General features: G+C 40.9%; 1 protein-coding gene across 1 annotated transcript in view; it reads right to left on the bottom strand.

The window, feature by feature from the left end:
- The window catches only part of SORCS3 (sortilin related VPS10 domain containing receptor 3), a 3,021,596-nt gene that overhangs the window by 590,064 nt on the left and 2,407,740 nt on the right, over positions 1 to 23,792 (bottom strand). The window contains exon 14 of the mRNA XM_069611752.1: positions 15,159 to 15,266. Within this exon, the coding sequence (XP_069467853.1) occupies positions 15,159 to 15,266 (108 nt within the window). The remainder of the gene's footprint in view (positions 1 to 15,158; positions 15,267 to 23,792) is intronic.

The following is a 23,792-nucleotide window of genomic DNA, read 5'->3' as shown; positions in this document are numbered from 1 at the left end:
ATGGAAATAACAATAGCCTTCTCTTTTGAGCACAGAGGCATTGCAAGGGGGGGGCTAAGGGGGCTATAGCCCCAGGTCTTTTGGTTGTAGCCCCTGATAGAAGCTCTAGGACTACAACCCAAAGGCCAGCTAGCCCCGAATACCAACAGTCCTGACATTAGCATAGCCCCAGATCTTTTCCAGGCCCAGCAACATCCCTGCTTGAGTACAAAGATTCTCCCCTGAGAGGTCTGGTTAACTTGATCTCAGTTTATAGAGCCCTTATCAGCTAGTACACGAGGCAGGCATCTACTGGACTGTACTGAGGCCTTCAAATAGATTCTTCAGAGGAACAAAAGAGCGACCACCCAGCACGTTGATCTTGTATACAATGGTCTCTACTAAGTAAATTACTTTGAGTTAATTTACTTCTTCAGTAAATGTATAGATGCACAGATGTGTTTAAGGGTTAGTGGGCATAGGGTGGTTGGTGGGTGGGTGGCAAGGGTGGTACTGAGAGGGGAGGGAGGAATTGGAGGTACCGGCCATTGAAGAAAAAAAAAATCAAAAATGAATTTGAAGTAATTCTGACAACGTAAATTACCACAACTTGATTTTCTTTATTATACAATCCTTTAGAACTATAGATCTGGTGGAAGCATATTCTGCTCTGGCCTGTGGGAGGGGCCGCTCACACTCAGAGTATGTCGACACTGCAGGAAGATCCTCACCATCAGTGCTGGTGAGCCGACTACAACCCTGTGAAACTCTCCTTGTGCACCGAAGGAGGAATCCTGAGTTTGAGAGACAATGAGGACAAAGAACATACAGAGGGCTGCCAGTGTGTGCATCTAGTGACACAACACACCACACTATGGATCTGGGGGGAGGGGCAGAGAGTGACAAACCTGACTCCAGTGTTTCTTCCTCTCAAACTGGCTTTACCCAGGCCTTTGCCTAGCTGACACAAGGCTGCAAAGTTTGCCTCGAATATTGACCCTGGATGGGCCCTTTTTTAAATTTCAGAAATTCTACTTTAGAAGATACATTTGCACCTCGGCCTAGCCCCTTCCCTCACACTGATCTTGCTTAAGGGCCCGTCCCGAAGAAAATAATCACATTGAAATGCAACCATTCTCAAGGGCCTTTTCACATTTTATTTAGTCCTTCATGAGTCTTATAAGTTCCCTGTCTCACTGGTTGGACCAGTGACTCTGATTAGTATGCTTCATCCAATTAATTTAACAACATTGATAAACCGTTACATCTATTTGTATGCCTTTTCACGTCATTCGTTATTTTTTCGGAAGATTTTAGTGTTGTTAAATAAAATATTGTGTTGAAAATAACATGGATTTGTACATTAAGTTATTTAAATCTGAGAAGTATTGATTTAATGATTTTGTGTTACTGGATCTCACCGCATTCCGGTGAATGCAACCTTCTGTCCTCGGCCTGCTCTGCTACTGGTCAACGAAATGGTAGGTAAACAAGTCCTTTTAGATACACCTGGGGGTGTGAACCTAAGAATAAAAAGTTTTAAAATTGGTGTGATTCTATGCACTGCTCAGACTTTCAAGATTGGTTTATTTCAACACTTTTCAAATTCTGGGAAACAAAGCGGCATCAAGCTCTCGTACTGTCTGAGCTTTCCCTCTTCTGCTGAACCAACTTTGCACCATGCAGAGCCTCTGATCAAGACCTCATTTTAATTACAGCTCAGGGCAGGTTGGCACTGCTTCCTAGCCCTTGAATCCCAAGCACGTGAGGACAGTATCAGTGCACACTGTCAATTCAGGTTCTCAGTTGTACATTTGTTTTACCTTCAGCCTGAAGGCTGATCGATTGGGTCTTCGATAGGCAGTTGCAAAAACGGGCACATAGTAGGACTTGTTTTCCTGTGCACGTTATGTGTTGCTCTATTAGAATCTTTACATCCCTCAGAATGGAAGGGAATAGTATTTTACTTTTATAGTCTCAAATGTGCGAACTATTCTCCCCACTACCGTCGGGAAGATTAGTGGACTACTTACTTTTAGAAAACAGCTGAACCCATTTTCATTGTCTGACCTTGAAGGCACCTCTATATTAAAGTAATTCTCATTTTAATGGTGACAATTTTGTTCTTTTTCTCAGCATCCTTTTGTAACACTTTGATGCCCCCTGGTCAATGTTTACGCTTTTCAAAAACCCCTCAAATGAAATCCATATCGTAGTCTATTTAAATGAAAGTCTATCTCTCATCTATTTCAAGCACTCTTAGTTCATGAACTTTGACATCTACTCACACCGATTTAAACTAGAAAGTGTTCCCATGAGAGATTATTCTTTTTTTATGCTCAATAAAATGTTGATGACCTGAGACTGTGTTAACTCTTTCTAGAAGTAAATTACGGGAATATTAATTAAGCAATGATCACCTGTTCCACGGGCTGGAAACGGGTGATAACAACTTGGGCCCAGAGTTAAAGGCCAGAGCGTGGAATGGGTGATTATTGCTATTAGCACACCTGCTTATCTCGTGGCGTCCTGTTCGTTAAAAGAAAATATTTACACAGGATGGCTGCCACCGCAGTAAGCAGGTGAGTGGGCCGGGGATTGGAAGGACAGGAAAATGGATTGCAAGGAAGGGTGGGGGCAACATGGCAGTGCGGGGCAGGAGAAGCAACCATCAGGTTGCTTGTAATGCAGGCTTGCATCGTGGGATTCCTCATTGGTTGCCTCCCCCGCCCGGGTGCTAATAAACAATACACGCCTTGGCATTGCCGAGTAATTTCCTTTTACAAAATGCTTTGTAGAACAGACGTTGGAAGCAATCAGGGAATCCAAGAAATGCAGAGAGGATAAAGTGTCACAGCAATGGGCTATGAATTTCCTGAATAGTCAAAGATCACTTGACAAGCACAATTGAAACAGCACATTTATAAGGGAAGGGCCTCACGAGAGTGGCACTTGAGCTCAGGAGCATCATTGTTTATGCTTTTTCACCATAGGTCCTTCGGCTGATTAATTCCTGAATTGGAGAGACCACATTTGGGAGTGAAGTGTAGAGTCAAGAGTGGTTCATAATAACCATTGAATGTGACAGCACCTGAGAAGTATAATAAATGTCCTGTTGAAAGCATTGGACATTCAACAGAGTATAGGAGCCTCTCTACCATTGCAACCTAAAAGGTTGAAGCAAGATAAACTGAAATATGATGACAATGGTCATTTTGAAGAAAAAACAACTGCATTGTAGGTGATGGCTTGCTCTTAAATGATATGGGATTTAGTCACTAAAAAATATTTTTTTCTTGTCTAGTTAGTATTTGTATATGCCAGTATTAAGCAAACTGAAGCCCTCCTGATGGTTGGCCTCTGTCTTCCATGATTCCTCACCATGTGCTATACTGGCAAAGGCTGATTGCATTTGTAGGTCGAACCAGTTAAAGGGCTGCTAGGTGCCCTTTACTGGTATATGTGTAATGATAAACTGGAACATTTAAGGGATCTTTCATTAAATAGGGGGTGAATTAATGTACAGTGTGCAGTGAACCAACAGAGTCTGCACAGTGGGGTGCGTGATAGTACCATTCTAATGTCTCTGAAAGAATGATGTTTTGGAACAGATACTTTGCCATGGGGTAGCACAACTGACTCCATATGTTGTCCTGCAGAGTTTCATAATATGGCCACCAACAATGAGACCTTCTCATGTACTCTCCTAAGGACTACCCAGGCATCTATAATATCAAAAATGAATCTAAATAATCTAATCGGCAGGGCTGGCAATACAGGTCAGTACATTGATGTGACGGCAACAGCAGCATTAACGGAATTTGCTAATCATATAGTCCAATCCCAGTAGGATTACATTTAGGCTTACCCTGTGTGTATCCAGACATGTATATGTTTCAATCCCAATAATTATTTCATTGGTGGAGGGCATCTGCTTTAGAGACCTTTGTGTAATAGGAAAACATAAACATGTTCAAATGATGAAAAGATAACTAAGTGGTTAAATGCACCTATTGTGGATATCTATGGAACATGAAGGTCGTAGAACCAACTAGCAAGTGTACCTGTGATTCACACAGTAATTCCCACTTCAGTCCTAGTTTGAAGTTCATTCAATGAACAAATACAGATGATGATGTTGCATGGTTGTTTGCATTACCTGAATAAAATTGCAATCGATTCCAGCTACTTTGAGTTGGAGCGTTGAGATTTTGGTGTCCCGATCTGCAGCCGAGGCAGCATCGACCTCAACATAGGTGCTGTACATGTAGGGTTTAGGGTCTCATTACAACTCAGACGTTAAGGGTTAATGCCGTCGTTAACCCTTAACGCCTGATTCCGATTTTAACGGCTGCTTTTAGCAGCCGTTAAAATCCATGGCGCTAAACCGCCTTGGTGCTAATTACGCCACCGTAATTTACGGTGGCCTAATTAGCGCCTTCCCCACTCCCATTATGCCCTATGGGGCAAAAATGGGAATGGGGAAGGGTAAAATGGGAAATGGGGATTTACCGCCCCACTCACCTTGGAATGGGGCGGTAAATCCACCATCCACCATGGTGTAAACATAGTTTACACCATGGTGGTAAAGTTGGCGTACTTACCACCTGGGTCGTAATGACCCACTTAGTGTGTAAGCTTGAAGTGCCATACCCATATGTGTTCAGCTGAAGCATGTAAGCTTCGTACTGTTGAGATTGCATACATTCATCAACTTCCGTGGGAAATGAAGTTCCTGTAATTATCATGAGAGATTTGCCTCAATGTGGCAGACAACTTCATTGCTGTCACTATTGAAGACACACGGACCATTTCCTGCCACCTGTATTACTGCAAAAGCACTGTTTGTTGTCACTCGAATGACTTCAAAAGGGAGTGCTGCTAATGTCAGCTAGAATGCTGATAGTGTGGAAAGTTTAGGAACAATGAACTGCTGAAGTTTCTGTAGAACTACAGCAGAACTACTGCCCAAAGCGCCATACGACAGGGATAAGCATTGCAGACTGCTTAAAAGAACAATATAGAAAAATTGATATTTCATACTTTTTTCATTGTCTACACCATGGAACCTACCCACATGCCAAATATCAAGTTTATAGCATGTTGGGAAGTATGCTGGACAGTTCAAACAGACACAAGCACATATCCACAAATGTCCCTTGTATATGTAGATAGACAACACATTTACTTTATAGAGTTGACTTTTCCAAGCTACTGTATAGGGAGGTGCATTGCAATCCCATTTTGATAGCTCAGGAGTTTACTGCGCCTGCTACAGATTGCTGTGTGTAATCTGTAGCACACAGATTGTCCATGTTTAATAGAATTAGAGACACAATTAACATGTGTTGTGCAATTTGTGGTGCACCTTAATTAAATGCACAATATGTCAGCTGTCTTCTTCGTGTAGCTGTGCATAGTGTTGTTAGCTCACCTTGTGAATGGCCGATTAATCGGCTGGTCGTTACTTCAAATCTTGTCAGAGCCAACTCCAGCTCTGCATTCACGCCATCTTGGGCACTGTATTGAAGACACAAACTGAAATAGTTGCCGTAACAAGTTTCAAACCTGTGACTAGGGGCGGGTGCTTTCTTTTTTCGCCGAGTGAAGGGGAAATGCAAATGTCACCCTCCAACTTTGTAGCAAAGCTGAAGCCGAATTATATTTGTATGCCTAAAGATGTGCCCATGAATTAAGATAATTAAATGGTAGGGTAAGAGCTCCACTCATATTTGTGCAAGTGAAGCACATGGGATAGAGCTGGGGTGTGCCTGGTTGGCAGATCCTGTGTTCCAGCCTACCGGAGTGGCCAACAGATTGTAACAATCAAGCAGGCCAGGGATGGGGGACAATCGGGCACACGGCATGTTCCAGCCATCATCGGATTGCCTGCAATATCTGTGGGCCGTTATTGGCTTGCATTTCTGGCCTATGCGATCCCAGTAACCGATGGGATCGATCGACAATTAAATGGCAAATGGTGGAGAGGTGTGTTGTTTATGGAAATCAAGATTCTAGTCCATAGCACCCCAAGGTCGCCTACAACTACCTCTGACCTGACAAGTACACACATACTCTGCACCTGGTGATTATCACTCTGAGCTATTTAAAAGATAGCTCTGTTGCCTTTTTGTCACCTGAAAATCAAGAACATGTCCTCTGCATCAAATTACAGATCACACCAGGTGCACGTAATTAAAATGACACAAAAATTGTCAGGGACCTGGCATCCCCGGGACTTACCTGCAGAACAAACATGTTTATGCATTTAGCTAGTGAAGATTGTCTCGCACTACGAACATCTCACGCCTGTTTATAAAATGAACAATGAATCTTTGTGTCATGATATCTTAGAAAAAACACATCTTTCTCAAGTGGTACAGTGAAAAAAGAAATGTCAGTTATTGAAAGTAGGTAGCTTGTCAGTGCATTGTGCGAATGCATTTAAAAAAGCATTATTATGAGAAAACAATATATTTCCTATTGTGAGCAGAATGGCAATGAATAAGGTATGTTAAAGGCAACCCCGTGTATAATTTCAGAAATTGGCATAGAAACAAGCATACAGAGATCAAAGACAGTTACAAACGATATGACATGCTTTATACAGTTTATGAAATATGTAGTTGCTGTAACAAAATATGCAAGCAAAAAAAGAAAGTGCTAGTTCACGAACAATGATGAAGCCCATTGCACTGACAACCTCATGATGTATTCCATAAAGTGGGGAAGGCAGTCGATGGAGTGCTGTATGTACGTGACTTCATGGTTTTACTAGAATTCATTTTCCAGACATTTCTCTTGGGTTATTTGCCTCAAGAAAACACAAACACATTATTCAAGATTGTTTTCTTTAGATTTTCTTAGACATGCCTACATTTATTTCTGCTTTGAGGTGTACTCATTCTATTTCATTTTCTTTGGAGTATTTAAAAATAGCTCAATTTGTATGCATTAGCAAATAGCAAAGTTGCAGTATTGTGATGGTTGATAAGAATGCAGAACTTTCCACAGCAGGTTGAAATGAAAGTGGATTGCATATATCCGTATGAGCGGCTGGAGACTGCCCTTGGGTGGTAATGATGTGCGGTATAAATTAAAATAACATAACAAAACATAACATATTTGTCTATTTTTATTTAATGCAACAACAGCCTTACAATTCAGCAGATGTGGGAATGGATGACCTCAGCATTCTCCCGTCGATGTCCCCCATGATGTAACTTTATATGTCAATTGTGAATCCCTTCTGTTATATGTATGTGCTTATGGGCTTTGTAATGGTGGGACGCCGATTTAAGATGTTCATCACTTCCCATATCTGATGAATTTCAGGCCTGAATTCACTGAATTTCAAGGGTTTTGTTGCATTCAATCTGATCACCATAACTCTCTCTTAACTAATGTTTTTCCACTGAATGTCAAGGGTTTTGTTGCACCTTAAGTCTCTTTTAACTAAATCTGATCATCTTAAGTCTCTCTTAACTAACTTTTCATGCAATTTCAAGGGTTTTGTTATTCTATAGTATCCTCAGGGCTCACTAGCCATGGCCTTCAACCGTGGCCACTATTGATGTTGCACCAATAATTTACATTTGGGCCCACTAGACATGGCCTTCAGCAATGGCCAGTGGCCATGGCCGGACATGTTGCATAGTTTCTTGAGGCCTCACTAGCCATGGCCTTTGGCTGTGGCCATTATACATTTTACACAAATAGTTTTTTTAGGGCTCACTAGCCATGGTGTTTTGCCATGCCCAGTGCCCACGGCCATGGTTAGTGGCCACAGCCTTCAGCCGTGGCTTCTCTACATGCTGAATAGCATGTAGATAAATGTAAAGCAATGAAAACCATCCTCTTCTCATAAGGTCCCTTGTAGCAGCATGAATACTAACCATATGACCCACTGTTTAAGCTGTAAAGACCAATCGCATACGCTGTAATGATAACTATGTCTGTATTTCTTATAATGTGCCAATGGGCCTCATTACGACCCTGGCGGTAAGGGGTTAACGCCAGCGTTAGCTGCGCCGACCCCTTACCGCCAACTACGAGGTCCCTTAGCGCCATGGCGCTTTTAACACCTGCTTTTAGCAGGTGTTAAAATCCATGGCGCTAAGGGACCATGGAGTTAATTACGCCACCGTAATTTACGGTGGCGTAATTAACGCCTTCCCCACTCCCATTATGCCCTATGGGGCAAAAATGGGAATGGGGAAGGGTAAATGGGGATTGGGGACTTACCGCCCCGCCGACCTCGGAATGGGGCGGTAAGTCCGCCAACCACCATGGCGTAAACGTAGTTTACGCCATGGTGGTAAAGTCACGGCCCAGGCGGTAACTTACCGCCTGGGTCGTAATGAGGCCCAATGACTGCTACCACGCCTGCACCTCTGTAACTAAGCTCATGCAAGTAACAGCGCCTCAATGCCCTTGGGCTGCTGTGCGCTATAAATAAATAAATAAATAAATAACTAAATAAATAAATAAATTCTTGAGATCTCACTAGCCATGGCTTTTGGCAATAGCCTCTATATGTTTTGAACCAATAGCTTCCTTTTGTGCCCACTAGACATGGCCTCTGCCCTTGTTACCAAACACCCATAGCCCACTGCCCAGTAGATGCAGGTGCAGCAGATGTTAAACTTTTTTTTCTAATTCCTTAGTCCTAAGTTAATTTCACATGAATGTGATAATAGGAACAATATTCGAAATTATAAAGTCTCACTGGAACTCAAAAGAAGAGTTTTGAGTCTAATTCTGAAGTCAAGAAGGTTCTTAGACTCTCTAATGTTAGGGGGTGTTCATTCAGAAGTTTGATTGCATCCATGCTCCTCCTCCAACTAGTATTTTGAGCACATTTCATTTTTAGCTTCTCAGGGTATTGTCGCAGGAATCCTTTGGCACAATAAAATGCTGCCTTTTCATTTCTGAAAAGCCTCTCAGTGTCTCTGCTGCAAACGCACCATGAGCAATATATATACAAGTTCTAAGGGACTGGGCACACCACCTTCCATGTTGAATATTTTAAAACCTATTGGACAAAGTTACCCCAAACTAGTCAAGGAAATTAAGTCAATACTGTTTACCCAAGTTGTTTCTTATTTTGTCCACATTGTAGCTATTCAAAAACTACACATATTCTCTAGGGGAAAATGAATGTGAGTACGCTGAAAACTGTTTATTATGTTTATTATTTTCTTAATAACTTTAAACATTTTTAACAGGGTGTAGCAATAACAAACCTACCATTTGGAAAATGTCATCCAATGTCATCCAAATGCATACAGCCATTAACAAATTGCAGATTTTTATTTCTGGAAATCCTCTAACCCTCTCTGCTGCAAAGCACCATGGGAGATATATCAACATTTTTAGGAGCAGGAGGTAATTTCTTCCTAGTCAAATATTTTACAAACTACTATACTGATTAACCCCAAAACAGTCAAGAAAATTAAGTCAATGCTTTGTGCCCAAATTGTTTCTTATTTGGGGCAAATCTGTGCAGCATTTACTGGCATATGACTGTTCAAAAAAGCACTTTTTCCATTTCGGGGGCGTTGACAACTTTTTGGCGAGTCATTACAGTTAATAGAAGAGAATTTTGGGGAAAGTTAGCTCAAGGGATAGTAAGTACATTTTAAGAAGAAGTTCCTAAGGCATTTCAGAAAATGTTTTTAATAACTTTCAAACGCTTGTATGAAAAAATCAGAAACAATTCCAGAGTAATATTATCATACAGCCACCTGTCCATGCAAGTTTTGAGATTTCTACATCAATGTGGTCAAATGTTTACAATGATCACATTTTGAACAGTTTTTAACATGGGACTTTCTAAAAGTAAAACCAAATAATAATTTGGCCCACTTGTCTTTAAATTACCCATTTAATTGTCCTAATTTCTTTGCAGGCTTCTGGATTTTAGCTGGAATTGGTACACTGAAAAAAAATGAAACTCAACCAGGCCAATGTAAATATACACACCCACACCCACACACATACACATTACAGATATACACTCAAGCAAGGACATACATGATTCAATCAACAATATGCAGCCAATAATACCATGATCACACACAACATACGCACACATCCCTACTGCATACACATTAACAACATACACTCAAGCAAGAAAATAAATAATTCAAGAAACAATATGTAGCAGACATTATCATGACCACACACAACATATGATCACACCCCTAATGTGTACACATTCCAAATATGGGGTTTAGTATTCCCCACGCAAATCTCTCTGAGAGGTTAGAGGGCCTGGTGTGGCCGACACTTCGCCCAAGCACTTATAGGAACCTGTCCCTCCTCAGGGAGTTGGGAAGGGAGGGGGGGAGTGGTTATTTTGGGGTCTGTTAGGGGGTTGGAGAATGGATACAAGGGGGGTGGAGCTCCAGAGATCAAAGACTAAGAATAACTAGAATAATGAGGGGATAGGATGGCATCATTACAAATATTAACATACAATGTGAGGGGATTGAAAACTCCCATTAAGAGGAACAGATAAGAGACAGCTAAAGATGAGAGGACATTCATAAATATATCAGGTTCATTTTGGGGAGCAATAGGTTGGAGTCCTGATTGCTATGCGGGATGGACAAGGCATACAGGTACATGGAGAAATGGCTGACAAGACGGGATGCTACCTTTTCCTAAATATAACCCCTGGCAAGTGGAAATGAATGCTGGCCTCAATACATGCCCCCAATTTGGGAAAAGACGGTTATTAAAGGGTGTGCTTTCAAGCTTAGAAGGGTTTGCTATGCGCAAAATAATCCTAGTCGGGGATTTCAGCTTAGCTTGGGACCCCATATGGAAAGGAGTCACACTACACACTTGGGGACACGGGCGCCATCAAAAGGGCTGAAAAATAAAATGGAGACGCTACATCTTAAGAATGTCTGGAGAGTGGTAAAGGGAGATGCACAGAAAAAGTGCTTTAAGATGGGATTGGAGTGAGAACTATGATCACATGCCAACATTACATAATTATCATCAGATAGTGCAGGTGGTACACAGGTACATGGTCCATTAACCCTACCTTGTTCCGACTTGTACTCCGTATGAACCAGTTACCAGTTCGGGCAACACATGAGACGCAATGGAAGTTTCCCCCAGAAGATCATTTCTGCAGAAGTTGCAAGACACAGTGAAGCACTGAAACTTTAAAGCACCTTCCAACTGAATGTTAGAGGATAGGCTGTGTATATATGACAACCCTGTGGGGAATGACATATAACTACAAATCTATAAAATCACAGAAATTCTGGGCATACTGTATAAATACGGACTCTAATACAATGCACGTAGCACGTTATTGGGTGTGGCAGGAGGTATCAACACAATTGAAGGAGAATGGCCAGTAGTCGAAGAAAGAGAAAATGGAGCTGAGGAATGAGAAATGGCAATAGGCAACTATTTTGGAACCATAGCCATAGTTAATGTTTCATGCATTAATGTTTAGATGTTGGAATTTTAAGAATTGTAAGAATAAAATAAATGTATATTTAAAAAATATTTTGTCATTTTTTAAAAGGTCACTAACTCAATGATTCAATGTCTTGATCGGATACATTTTGGTAATGATGAACTCAAATGTTAAGTTAAATCGAGGATGTACGTTTAAAAAGCGTTATATTTGTATGTTTGTGCTATTCTGATATGATTGTTATTGTGTTATATGATATTAATGAAATTTTTTTTGTTTTGATCTTAGCATTGTAAAGGTTTTGTTGAAACTAAATACAATGAAATAAATATATATATATATATATATAAATATATATATATATATATATATTTATATATATATATATATATATATATATATATATATATATTTATATATATATGTATATATATATATATATATATATATAAATATATATATATATATATTGCATAGAAAGGGAAAGTAATTGCTCCTTTCCCCAGGGGGGATGGCACTCCAAACAGTGAGGTGACCGCCAGAGAAATGCTTCATCCGTTTTGTAAAGAACCAAAAGCAAATAAAGTGTCCTTTAAAATATCCAGTTTATTACGGCATTAGCCAATGTTAGAAAAACACGATACAACGCGTTTCGCAGCTTCCTCGTTGCTTGATCAAGTACAAGTGAGTGCTCTGTGACATTGTGTAAATATATCCACCATCACCCAACTCTATGCTTCTATTACCTATTGTGGTCCCTTTTTAGTTTTCATTGCCACCAATTCTCATCCTTGTTTGCTGTTAAACACGGTTGCCATTTTGTAATAGCGATTACAGCTATTCTCTCATGCACTTAATTTGTCATCCTCTTTTGTTGAAGCATACGTGGCAGCAAGAATATTGCTAGATTACAGGCATTTAAAACATTTTTCTATGTGATCAGTGATATGTTGTTAATTTGGGCATTTCCTTAAAATTAAATATGTATACCACTCATATTTCAATGTTAACCTGCAATTATAAAATAAACAGTGCTGCCACCTCTATAATAGATGTCATTTTTGAGTACAGTGCATAGACCTTCCAATAAAGTGCATAGTGCTTAACTTTTTGTAGAAAGGTCATAAAGGCATAGATCAAACCTTGCATACAGATACGTGTCTAACGCTTGCCAATAAATATATATATATATCCATAGTACAAATGCACACAAGGAGACCCCACATTGATACAACATCTGAGTCTTCCAGTCTTCCAGTCTGAACACACTGAACAGATAGGATATATGTATATGTTCAGTCTTAGTGCAGCGGCTGTATTAATTATTTCTTTTAATGTACTTATGTGTTTATGGAGCGCCAGGGCTCGCAAACATAAGGATGACACATATACACAAGGGACTGGAAAAAGAGATGGGACAAAAAGCATAAAACGTCCAATCAGGAGTCCATCAGCCAAGTGTAGAGATTGAAAGTCGGTCACAAAGGTGTGTTTTTAATCACTTCCGAAAGGCCAAATAGCTAGTCTCCAAACGGAGAGCCAGCAGCAGAGTATTCCAGTCCTGGGTTGTCAGGACAGGAAAAGATATGTTCTCTCCTGGCAATGTCTTAAATGATATGCACAGTTTCATTTTGAACCACCTGTAATCTCCTAATAGCGTTGCTGCTTGCCTCGACCAGTAAAGCATTACAATAGTCAAGCCGGGGCATGATAATTGCCCTGACCAGTGTTGCACGTTTTTTTAAGGGACAGCAGTGGTTTCACTTGCCCTGATACTTTCAGATGGTATTGTGATGAGCCTACGACTCCATCAATATGTGAATCAGCACTGAATATAGACACAGCCAATTCTGAAACATCCAGTTGTTCACAGGGCCACAGGTGTAATCAACCCAAGTAGTTATCACCCAACTCCAGAAGTAGTTAAGTGTCATCTGCGTAGTTGGTAAAGCATATGGCCAAGGATGTCGGGGGATCATAAAGTGGTCTGATGTATAAGCTAAATATAATACTGCATCAGCAGTAGTGCAGGAGTTTTATTTGACTCACACAATATACACCAAACCTGCTGCAAGTGCAGTGCAGGTGGCTTTATGTGAATTTAGCTCCAGTCTATTTGTGGCACACATGCCATTTTTTGGAACACAATGATGTAACTTTGCTCAATGGTTATGCAGATATTAGGGGTTCATCCGTGGTTTTGTGGGATCATTGACTACTATCCAGGACCCTACCACACACCTTTGTGGGTGAAAGTGCTTCCTTTTTGAGAATGGTTTTAGATACTATAATACTACAGACAAGCACACACCATGTATGCATTCCACAAGGTATCTTTTTTTTTGTTACTGTGGTATCTTTTTTTGTAAAAACCTTTCACTATACAAACATGCATATTCATTAATAAAACAGGACATTATGATTCTATCACAGTCAATTACAACCTGACGTTTAATTAAATCCACATTGTACACACTTAGGAGCTGTCAACAAAAGTGTGTTCTCATCGGCGGTATACATAAAATACATCTAAAAGTTCAGTAACCTTTTCAAGTGTGGCTGAGAGCCACAACATAATCGTAGCCAGAACTCCCTTAGTAATGCAATTCTGATTGTATGCACAATTTCCAACACGAGGACATACCTGTGTTAGCCAAAGGAAGAAACAGTGAAAACCAGTCACTGGGCCTCATTCCGAGTACGGCGCTAACCAATGGCGCTATTAACGCCTTGGTTGACGCCGTACCCGGACCGGCAGCACTTTGGTGGATGGCGGAATTACCGCCCCATTCCAAGGTTGGCGGGGCGGTAATTCCCCATTCACCAAGGCTCTTCCCCATTCCCAAATGAGCCCCCATAGGGCCCAATGGGAATGGGGAAGATGCAAATAACGGTGACCGTTCATTATGGTCACCGTTATTGGCTTGGAGGCCCCTTTGCGCCCTGACTTTAACACCTGCTCAAAGCAGGCGTTAAGGGCGAGGGCGCAAAGGGAACTCGGAGTATGGCGGTAAGGGATTACCGCCACCGGTCTCGTTACCGGTGGCCGCTATCCCTTACCGCCATACTCGGAATGAGGCCCACTGTGTAGATGAAACATAGTGCTTGTACAGATTAAATGAACTTTGTGACATCACAAGGCAATGCAGCTGTCCAGTGCAAACATTAATGTAGCTGACCCATGGCTTTGGTGGAGAAAATTGTCGGGACACTTGAGGCTAGAACGTGCATCCAAATATAAAATGGTTGCAAACAGAGGTGGGCTTAATATACAGAAAATGACTCGTGATTAAACAGTCTGAACATTTCAAATTTAAATGTCCTCCTTCGACATTGTGTTTGTTGGCTTAAACTTGAAAAAATTGCGAGTTACCTGCTGCTCTTCTGCTAACGTAATTAACACAGATTTTCGTAAGGACACCTCAGAGATGGTCTAGGCAGCCACAGATTGCTCCAGGGTTAGGCCTAGCAAATCAGGTGCAAGGAGTCGGGGGCAAATCAGAGATACTCAGAGTATCTACTAATTTGCTTCAGTGCAAATCTTCCTGAATCGGACCGTTGTGTCTTTTGATTTTCCAATTTCCCTATGGGTTACCCCACCTCTGACAGAAGTGGTAGATGCACAGTGTTGTTCCGTGGATTCATGCTTGCTTTAAAAAGAATACCATGGGGCATGTTATAGTTTGGGGGCCAGGACAAAGAAAGGCTTTTAGCAAACATCTGATCATAAACTTACGTCATCACTTGATTCTCCACACCTGGTTCCACCAGGGCTCCATCCACAAAAAGAGGCACCGCAGTAAAACTGTATTTTATCCATGATCTTCCCTCGTCAAAACTCAACCTATTAATAACAGGAGAAAAACCAAAGTGCTGCTGTGAGGAATGAACAGTTCGCCATGTTCTACTCCAAACAAGTCTTGTACCACAAAGATCAAATCAAGAGATGCACACTAGGAAAATCGGTAAATACGAAACACATACCGATTATTTAGAACATGCTATCATGTTTATTTGTATTGCAAATATGATAATAGTTAATAGACCTTTCAGAAAAGTGTGATCTTAATTTCCCGCAGTGTCAGTAAATAAAGACATAAGGCCTGTCAATCAATTAACCTATTAAGTAAACCCTTGTCCCAAAATTACAGCAGCAAATCAAAGATGCTTCATTAAACAACCAAACAATCAAATTATGTTCCACTTCTTTTTTAGCTTTTACTAAGAAAGGGGTATGAACAACATGTATGACACTGTATTCTGATTTGCAGATCAAACAGGAAATTAAACGAATAACATTTCTCCTCTTTTGCAGACATTATTGTTGCCTCAAACATCCATAAAACAAAAAAACAGTATTTTCCCAATTAACCTTTTTCATGCAAAGGAGGAAGGAAATATGATCGTTTTCATTTTTAAATTGCATTTTTCATTTAATTTGTTTCGGGATGCACATGCGTCTCAGCCAGGTATAAAGGTTAAAATTATAAATTGAGGAAATCCTATTAGAGGGCAACATCGTGGTAGCAGAATGAAGGATGTGCTGCGGACAGCGTATACATTGTATTAGTTAGGCCTGATACATATTAGATACTTACATATAGCAACCGAGAAAGAGCAACACGTATTAACGTTGTGGTTGGTGAGGTCATAGATAGGGTCCATTATAGGCCTGTATTTATTAGATTTATTATAGTAACATATGGTAGTTTGGTGTGCGGGAACAATTAAAATATGTGGAAGATGGGGGCAGCTAGCCAGTGTGGTTAAAGCAAGTTCGAGGTATAACTTGGCAGAAGGGGTGCCATTTTGGATGGTTAAGGGCTAGCATATGATCAAGAAAAGAGAAAGCAGGCATTGGTTTGGAGCTACAGCTTTGATAGTTCAGTTCCAAAAACAAATTCCATTGCCGTTCCCCAGAAGAGAAGTTGAGGACGGAGGCATATAATCAATCACTAATAGTATCCAGCTGCAAGGCCTGAACGTGGTGGGAATAGAATTTTAGTTAGTTGAAGAGCAGGAAGGGATGCACCCTTTGAAGGACAAATTCATGAGACTAGGGTACAAGGCTCTGAGATGTCAATGAGCCAGGCAAAGATTTAGAACACGACTGTCCTCACACAAGGGCGGAGACGAGACACCATATGAATTACACTTATACACACAACTTAAGCAAACAAATCCTTGGAATTTGGACTGAAGAGTGGTGCCCTGGTCCCATAATCCCTTGGCACCTGTGGTAGGGAGGGTTAAGAAGTGATCTGCCAATAAATTTAGTACAAGGTTGGGGGTGCAGCTCGAGTGCCCCATGGCGTCTGAGATAATAAAGCCTATTGTCTAATCAAAACATGGTTGGCCTCGCAAAGGTACTTTGATTGCGTCTGTAACAAGAGGGTGCAAATCACGTGATGGTCCCAAATGTGCAAACCTATTGATAAGAATGCACCAATCATATTCCTGGGTTTGACAGTGACGATGTAGCTGTAAGTGATTTCAATCCGTTACACACCCAAGTCAAAGCTCAGCATGTAGTGCAATACTGAAATCTTTATTTATTTTTGTCTAAAAGTTCAGTATTCTGAACGACATACCACTCATACCACACCCTTCTCCTGGAACCCTCCCCCCCCCCCCCCGGTCACACTGAACCAGGGATCAGGCTGGTTTGCAAAGGTGAATATTTATTTATGTATTAAAATGTAATCACAGTATGTTTTAATAGGTACACGACAATCACCAATGGGGTGGCAGAACACTGAATAATGGCTTTAATACACTAGGAATGAGTAATAAGCAAACAAATGCAGAACAGAAAATAATACTTTTTTTTCAGATCAGATAGCACTATGGATAGAGGTTCGCCCTTGACCCCCCAATAGGCAATATAAAGAGATAGGAGGAGAGAACAGGTATTCAGAATGGCACAAATGAACAGAATATCGATCCCATTTCCCCCAGCAAACACAAGAGAAAAACGGAATGGACTTTTCAGCTGTCAGTTGGCTTTCAAATTATCTTTAGAATGGACTAGGCAAAAACATCAAATATATGCAAAAATACTTAAATTGTTCTAAATTCTTCTGGGAGTCGCATTGAATAGTTACACACAAACACAAGCAATGATTTAGCCCAAAGAAAACATTTGAAATCTTAAAACCCAAGTTGGAAGCGTTTTAGAGCTATTTTACACATGTAAAATCTTGCAAATCTTTAAATTTGCTGCAAACTTTTCATTGCGTGATATTCCCGATAATGCTAGAATCGCACTGAGGTGCAGTGCGGTTTTGGGTTCTTTGGATAGCTATGGATGTTGGCAACAGATAGGATGTTGTTTCTATCACAAAAACTGAGGGCGCTATGGAGTTTTTAGTAAAGGTTGTTTTTGTAAAATAGGCGCGAGAATGGAAAACAGGAATGCACTTTGAATTGACAGATAGGTTTTCTTATGCTATATTGAAGACTACCAAAAAGTAGAATGCCACACAGGAAGGTCATTCACGGCCGCTCATAACAGTTCAGGTGTGATACTCTGCTTTCTGTTTGGTTTGGGAATTACTTTCTTAATCAATCAATAAGACGTTAGAGTTTAGGAACACATATGAGAGAAGAGTCCGCGCAAAGATAATTCTAACAATACTGGTTCTGAATGAAAGATAGGATGGGTTTAAGATAGGGACAAGACTATCCATAGTACATATGTTATGGGACACAGTTCTTCCTATTCATACTCACAAGATGAGCTTTAAATGGGACGGGCAGCTCTGGTCAGGGGATTGGATCTGGTCTAGGGAAGACAGCACATCAGTCACAGTACTGGATCATCTAGGTCGGTCGTCGGATTGGCACAGGATCTGCTCTCCTAGTCTGTGGGTATTTGGATCAGCTGGAATGCGAGTTCCTCAGGCAAGCCTAGTGGTGGCAAGACAGAGAATTTCTGGATACTGGTTCAAAAGGGCCTTCTCACACCACACAACGCTTTACTGAGTAGAGGGAATACATTTGAGAATTTGCACCTAGCTAGAATCAATAGTCTCTATTGCTGGAAAGAGATTTGGATCTGGATCAGGAAGAATATTTAAAGTTGGATGTAGAAAGCTGGATCAGAGTGCTTCGACGGAATCAGGAAGGTGGCTGAATCAGTCAGTCTCTATGTCTGGTCAGATGTCTCTATGTATGCTATAAAATGACATCATAAAGGGGGTGTGTGGGCCGGCTTAGGTAAGCTTGCCCCTTTGAGCTGGGATAGGGTCAATACTTCATCTGCGCCTTGCAATTTGAGTGATTGGCTCAAGGCTGGGTGATGTCAGGTTTTATGATTTCCTCAGAGACCTCCCTTTATCCATTGGTCTCCAAGTCTGATTTTATATTAAATGTACATTTCTACATTGGTCACCTTTATACAAATCGCACATAAAGATGCCATATTTTACATAGCAGCTATTCCTCAAAACCCCACAGTGGCGGGATCTTGTCTCCCCTTTCTACAGATTTTTGCACTTTTCGCTATGTACACACTTTCTGATTTTTCTGCAAATTTCCACAAATATGTGTGTTTAAATGGGGTTCATGCGTGTACATTTTCACAATTCTCATACATTGTGCGTAAAATCACATATCTTGCCATTCCTGTCCAGAACATGTCACAAAGTTCTGCCACCTCTTCACACGTACAGCCAGAAATTAAATTAACATCTCTGTTTTTTTTATATTTTTTACCATTTTGGATAGCATGTTATAAGTCTTTTAAAATGTGTTCATTGTTCAAGCTCAGCAACAGATGGTCATTTGGCTCCACCCCTTTGTCTCTCCTGAGAGCCCAAGGCATCCCCTTCAATGCTTGCTCCTTCCAGAGGCCATTTACGACCCCTTGTCACACTTCCAATTTCCTCGGCTGGAGGATGTCCATTGTTTATTCCTGGGCTAACCAGCAATTAGCACCCCCCCCCCCGTGAGTTTCAGCTGAGAGGAAGGCCCTCCCTCTAGGAGAAAAAAAACTGCCTTTCCAGTTCTTGCAGCTCAGCCAGGTTTAATTTAATTGTTACATTCTTTTGGCTTTTCCTTAGCACAAAACAAACTTGTTGTATCAAATAACAGATGCAATTCTCATTCAATATTTGAACCTATGGGATGAAAACAACTACAATATGGTTTACTATCAGTGACAGGCCTCTTATATTGCAAACATTTGACTTTTAGTTTATAACATGCTAAAGTTTAATCAGGAAGGCCCCTTACAGCTGTCATCACAGGTAGCCCTCTGCTGCGCAGAGATTTTTTTACAGATCCACAGGCAGGCCACTTTTGCTGTGAAGATCTCTTTATGCTCTTAGCCTTTCAGGACCTTGTAAGTTCACAGTGATTCCTTAAACTAAGTGAATTGTAGCACCCAGCGAGAATTTTGAATATTTGGAAGGTGTTCTGTACCGGCAGTCTGATGTTTCAGCAGCAAAGAAAAGGTGATTTAAAGCAATGTTGGAGTTTCATTTAGCAAATCACTGCTTTTTCCGTCTGCACTCCACTTTCAATTGTTGTGGAGCCCAGTGACACATTTCAGTAGTGAGAGCTCTGTTCCACCACTGACAACATGCGTGGCAGATTGGGCAGCCATCTTTTTGTGCATTGAAAAGCACGATTTTCAGGGGTTTTGGCGTCCACAAGGGTTTTGCAGCCATTTTGCTGTTTCTGGCACCACCATAACAGAGTGATGCAGCATAGCAGAGCAAAAGTTGGTCAATACATCCCACAGAGGGGACCACGTGTCTAGGTCCAATTGGTCCAGGGGCTCTTGGGGGAAATTAGCATGTTCTATGGGTGGTAGCCAGTGACGGTTTTGATATTATGCAGTACTCATTATTATTCATAGTATTGTTAATTTGGGGAAATCTCTGCTGTATAAGATGTAACCATTTTAGATACGCTGAGTTCTGTGTCAGTTTGGTTCTAGGGGACCGCCTGAAGCCCTTTTTGCACCTCTTGGCAAGGGAAAACAATGGTAATGAACATTGTAGTCCCTTGCCAAGAGGTGCAATGATTATTTTGGTTGTTTGGATTGTTTTATTCACTGTTTTTGTACTGCCATCCATTCATTTGTAGTAAGAAACTTTATAAGTGTGAAATGGCAAGAGCTTATTTTTGGCAGTTATTTAATGAGAACGGTTTGTAAACTTGTACTGTTTCGGCAATCACCTCATAAAAACATTGTTGAAGGATAGGATGGTTATAGACATGGTTCCACAGAGCAGATATAAGCTTCTGGGTAACAGTTGTCATGGTCATGTGGTTTTATGGAAAGGTTTGCTAAAAATAAACACAACACAATACTGAATACTTAGATAATTAACTGGTCGCCAGCCTGATTTTAGAGTGCCATGTTTTATTGTATAGGTGTGTGCGTGTTTGTGTCTTTGAAAACATGGTTAATTACATGGGGGTTTTGCCCCTTGACATGTTTGTCTAGGCATGTGTTTATGTTTTATGCATGAAAGTGATTGTCAATGCATGTATTTGTAAATGTGCCTAGGGAAGAGTTCATGTATGAAGATATGAATATGTATATCTATGTGTGGTCACTTTTTAGTCTATTTCAATGTTTGATGTGGGTTTTAGTCTTTCATTGTCGGTGTGAGTGGATGCAGGTAGAAAGGTATGCTGTCTGATCGCCCCAGCTAAAATTTACAGAATGCTATTCTCTTCAAGTTCTGCATTATTGGAGTTCTTTCCACAAGCATGGGGTTTTGGTTTTGTTTTCTAGATAGTTGTTTGAATTTCTTGATTGTTTTATTTAAGTATGTATATATTGTCTCTGAAGACATAACATGGAAAATAAATATGTATAAGAAATCTGGGCATTTTAGCAAGGCGGAAATAAGCCAAGAATTACATTAATGTTACTCAAAGAGATATGCTCTTTTGGGGAAAAAAGATGCAACAAGGTCCTTAACTAATCTCTGGTGCCCCAACAACTGACTAAGTGGATTGAGACTCTCAATAGCACCGATTACAGTTTTTAGGCAGTTTGATCTGGTCAAATTGGGTTTCGAGATAAAATGCTTGCGGGCCAATCCAGATGTTACTAGACTGTGACTCAACTTCGAGTATGGTTTGAGAGATGCTCTGTGCAGTTTGAAGACAGCATTAAGCAATTCAAGGGAATGGATCACAAGCAGCTTGTTAGCGATCAAGATTAGTTCAAAATGATGAATATCGCTGGTTTGGGTTGACGAGTGATGAGTGATAGGATGATCCAAAGGTTCAAGTTAAGCTACAATGCACAGTCCTGGTGTGTCAATGCTAGGTTCAGTGAGACAACAGTTCAAAGTTATCTGCACAATGTGCCGGTGCATGCGCTCGACAGGCAATGTGGTTCTGCAGGAGTAATGCAGCATTGAGACGGTTGGATAATGCAGGAACAGCAGTTCAAAGTGTTCAAAGTAATGTCAAAGGCATAACAACAGGCGAACATGGACCAATCATGGTCCAATGGCTGTTAAACATAGAAGAATGCAGGAAACCCACTGCTTTGAGTCTTCTGGTGTTGTAATTCCTAATTTAGGGACTCAGTGAATGGATTGGTCCTTGTTCTTCTTATTCACAATCAGTGGAAGTCTAGCTAGTATCTGAGGCAATCATCCCCTTCAAAGAGGGATTTGGGTATCCAACCAGCTGCTTGTAGAGAGAGGCAGGTCTGTTCAACAAGAGCAGTTCACTCCCAATGTGCAATGGGTTTGGCTTGGGAGCAGAACTTTCCTCTGCCTTGGAACACTATTGTTTCCTCACTGGCAGAGGACCCTGGAAAAGAATGCTCTCCCAAAAGAGCTCCAAATTAAACCAAAAAAGGAGATTGAGAAGGTCCAAAATAAATCAGAAAAGCAGATAGAGACCCCCTTTTTACAGATAAAATATCAAAGGGGATTGGATGAAAGTAAGAATGTTTTAAAGGGCCCAATCCCTGTCATTGAGACAAGTGACAGTTGATTCCAGTTGTCATACCCAGAGTGCCTGCTTCTGCAGTAAGTGGAGGGTCAAGTAAGGAAAGAAAAGCCCATAGTAAAACAAGGAACTAACTCCACCACTCTCTTAGCCTGTAGGTGTAAAGGCTCTCTCGGGTGCCCACCACCCCTAGTGTGAAGGAAGCCTTTAATATAGAATTGCCCCTTTGAAATCAGGCCCTCAGGAACTCTCCTGGGGAGAACTTTTGGGTATGCCAGGGAGGAGGTACCAATAATCACAGAGAGTCAACAGAGGCAGGCATGAAGCCATGTGCCTCATTCACTGGAATGCAGACAGCCAGGCTTCCACATTGGGCTTCATTCACAGAACATTTTCCTATGGGATTGCACCATTATAACACACTTCTCTAAATCATGCCCATTGCCTCTCATAGCTTGTCTGAGTTCACACTACTGAAAATGGCATGAATCCAATTTTGTGTGGCATTCATAATTATGTGTAACAATTACATGAATCAAATCTTGTGTAGCTTTGATATTAATGTGAACTATCAGCCACCATACCATAAAATCTAGTTGTGGCTTATATTTCAACATTACCCTGCTACCAGGTAATGTTATATCATAATTATTAAAGTATTTTGAATCGGAGTTGCTGAATTTAATGCAGCCTCTGTATGGAGGAGCCTTTTGCTCTTGCAGCTGTCAAACGGGCACATGTGACATTTGAACTGGATCTGTGTAACTGAATATCATTTTCGCCAGCTCTCTGACTACCCTAACCGTGCCCCTTCCTAAGCCTGCACTTCAAATACACTTTGATGTGCAGCACCTTGATGTGAGGCTTGATTTTGTTATGTGCGTGCCTATTTGAAGCAGGCTGTCAAGATCTCCTGGTAAGAGCACCTGTTCCCTAACTGGAAGTAACACCCTTTGTCCCATGGATTCAAAAAGTTATAGCATCCTGTTGTTCCCTGGAAGAAGTGCAAACAGCCAGGCTATCATGAAAACACATTGCCCTCACATAGCTGGTCTGGGCTCACAGAGTTGACATTTCAATAATATCAAATCAGCGTGGCTTTAATAATTGAGTATTCTCACGAGTCAAAATACCATAACCCCGAATAGTTTATTGCAACAGTTTAACATGCATGGTATCACTTATTGCATTTTGGAGCAGGTAGTGTCAGACATCACAGTTGCTAGGCATGCACGTGTGACCTGTGAACCTGCTCCATGCAACTCAAGAGCTGGGAATGCAGTTGTAAGGGGATCAGTGTAGTAAGGGCATTTTATGCACAATGTGTTTGGCTTAGAGGCTTATAAAATCAGGGTCTGATTAGCAGATTCAATTTATAGAAAGCTGGCCATTTGACAGGCACACATGGCATATGGTATGGTACCCAGGCATATCATGGCAG

The sequence above is a fragment of the Ambystoma mexicanum genome, chromosome 8, assembly GCF_040938575.1.
Source record: "Ambystoma mexicanum isolate Mex_15411 chromosome 8, UKY_AmexF1_1, whole genome shotgun sequence".
In the NCBI taxonomy this organism is placed as follows: Eukaryota; Metazoa; Chordata; class Amphibia; order Caudata; family Ambystomatidae; genus Ambystoma; species Ambystoma mexicanum.
Note: the sequence above shows the minus strand (reverse complement) of the source record. Positions and strands in the feature narration are given on the sequence as shown.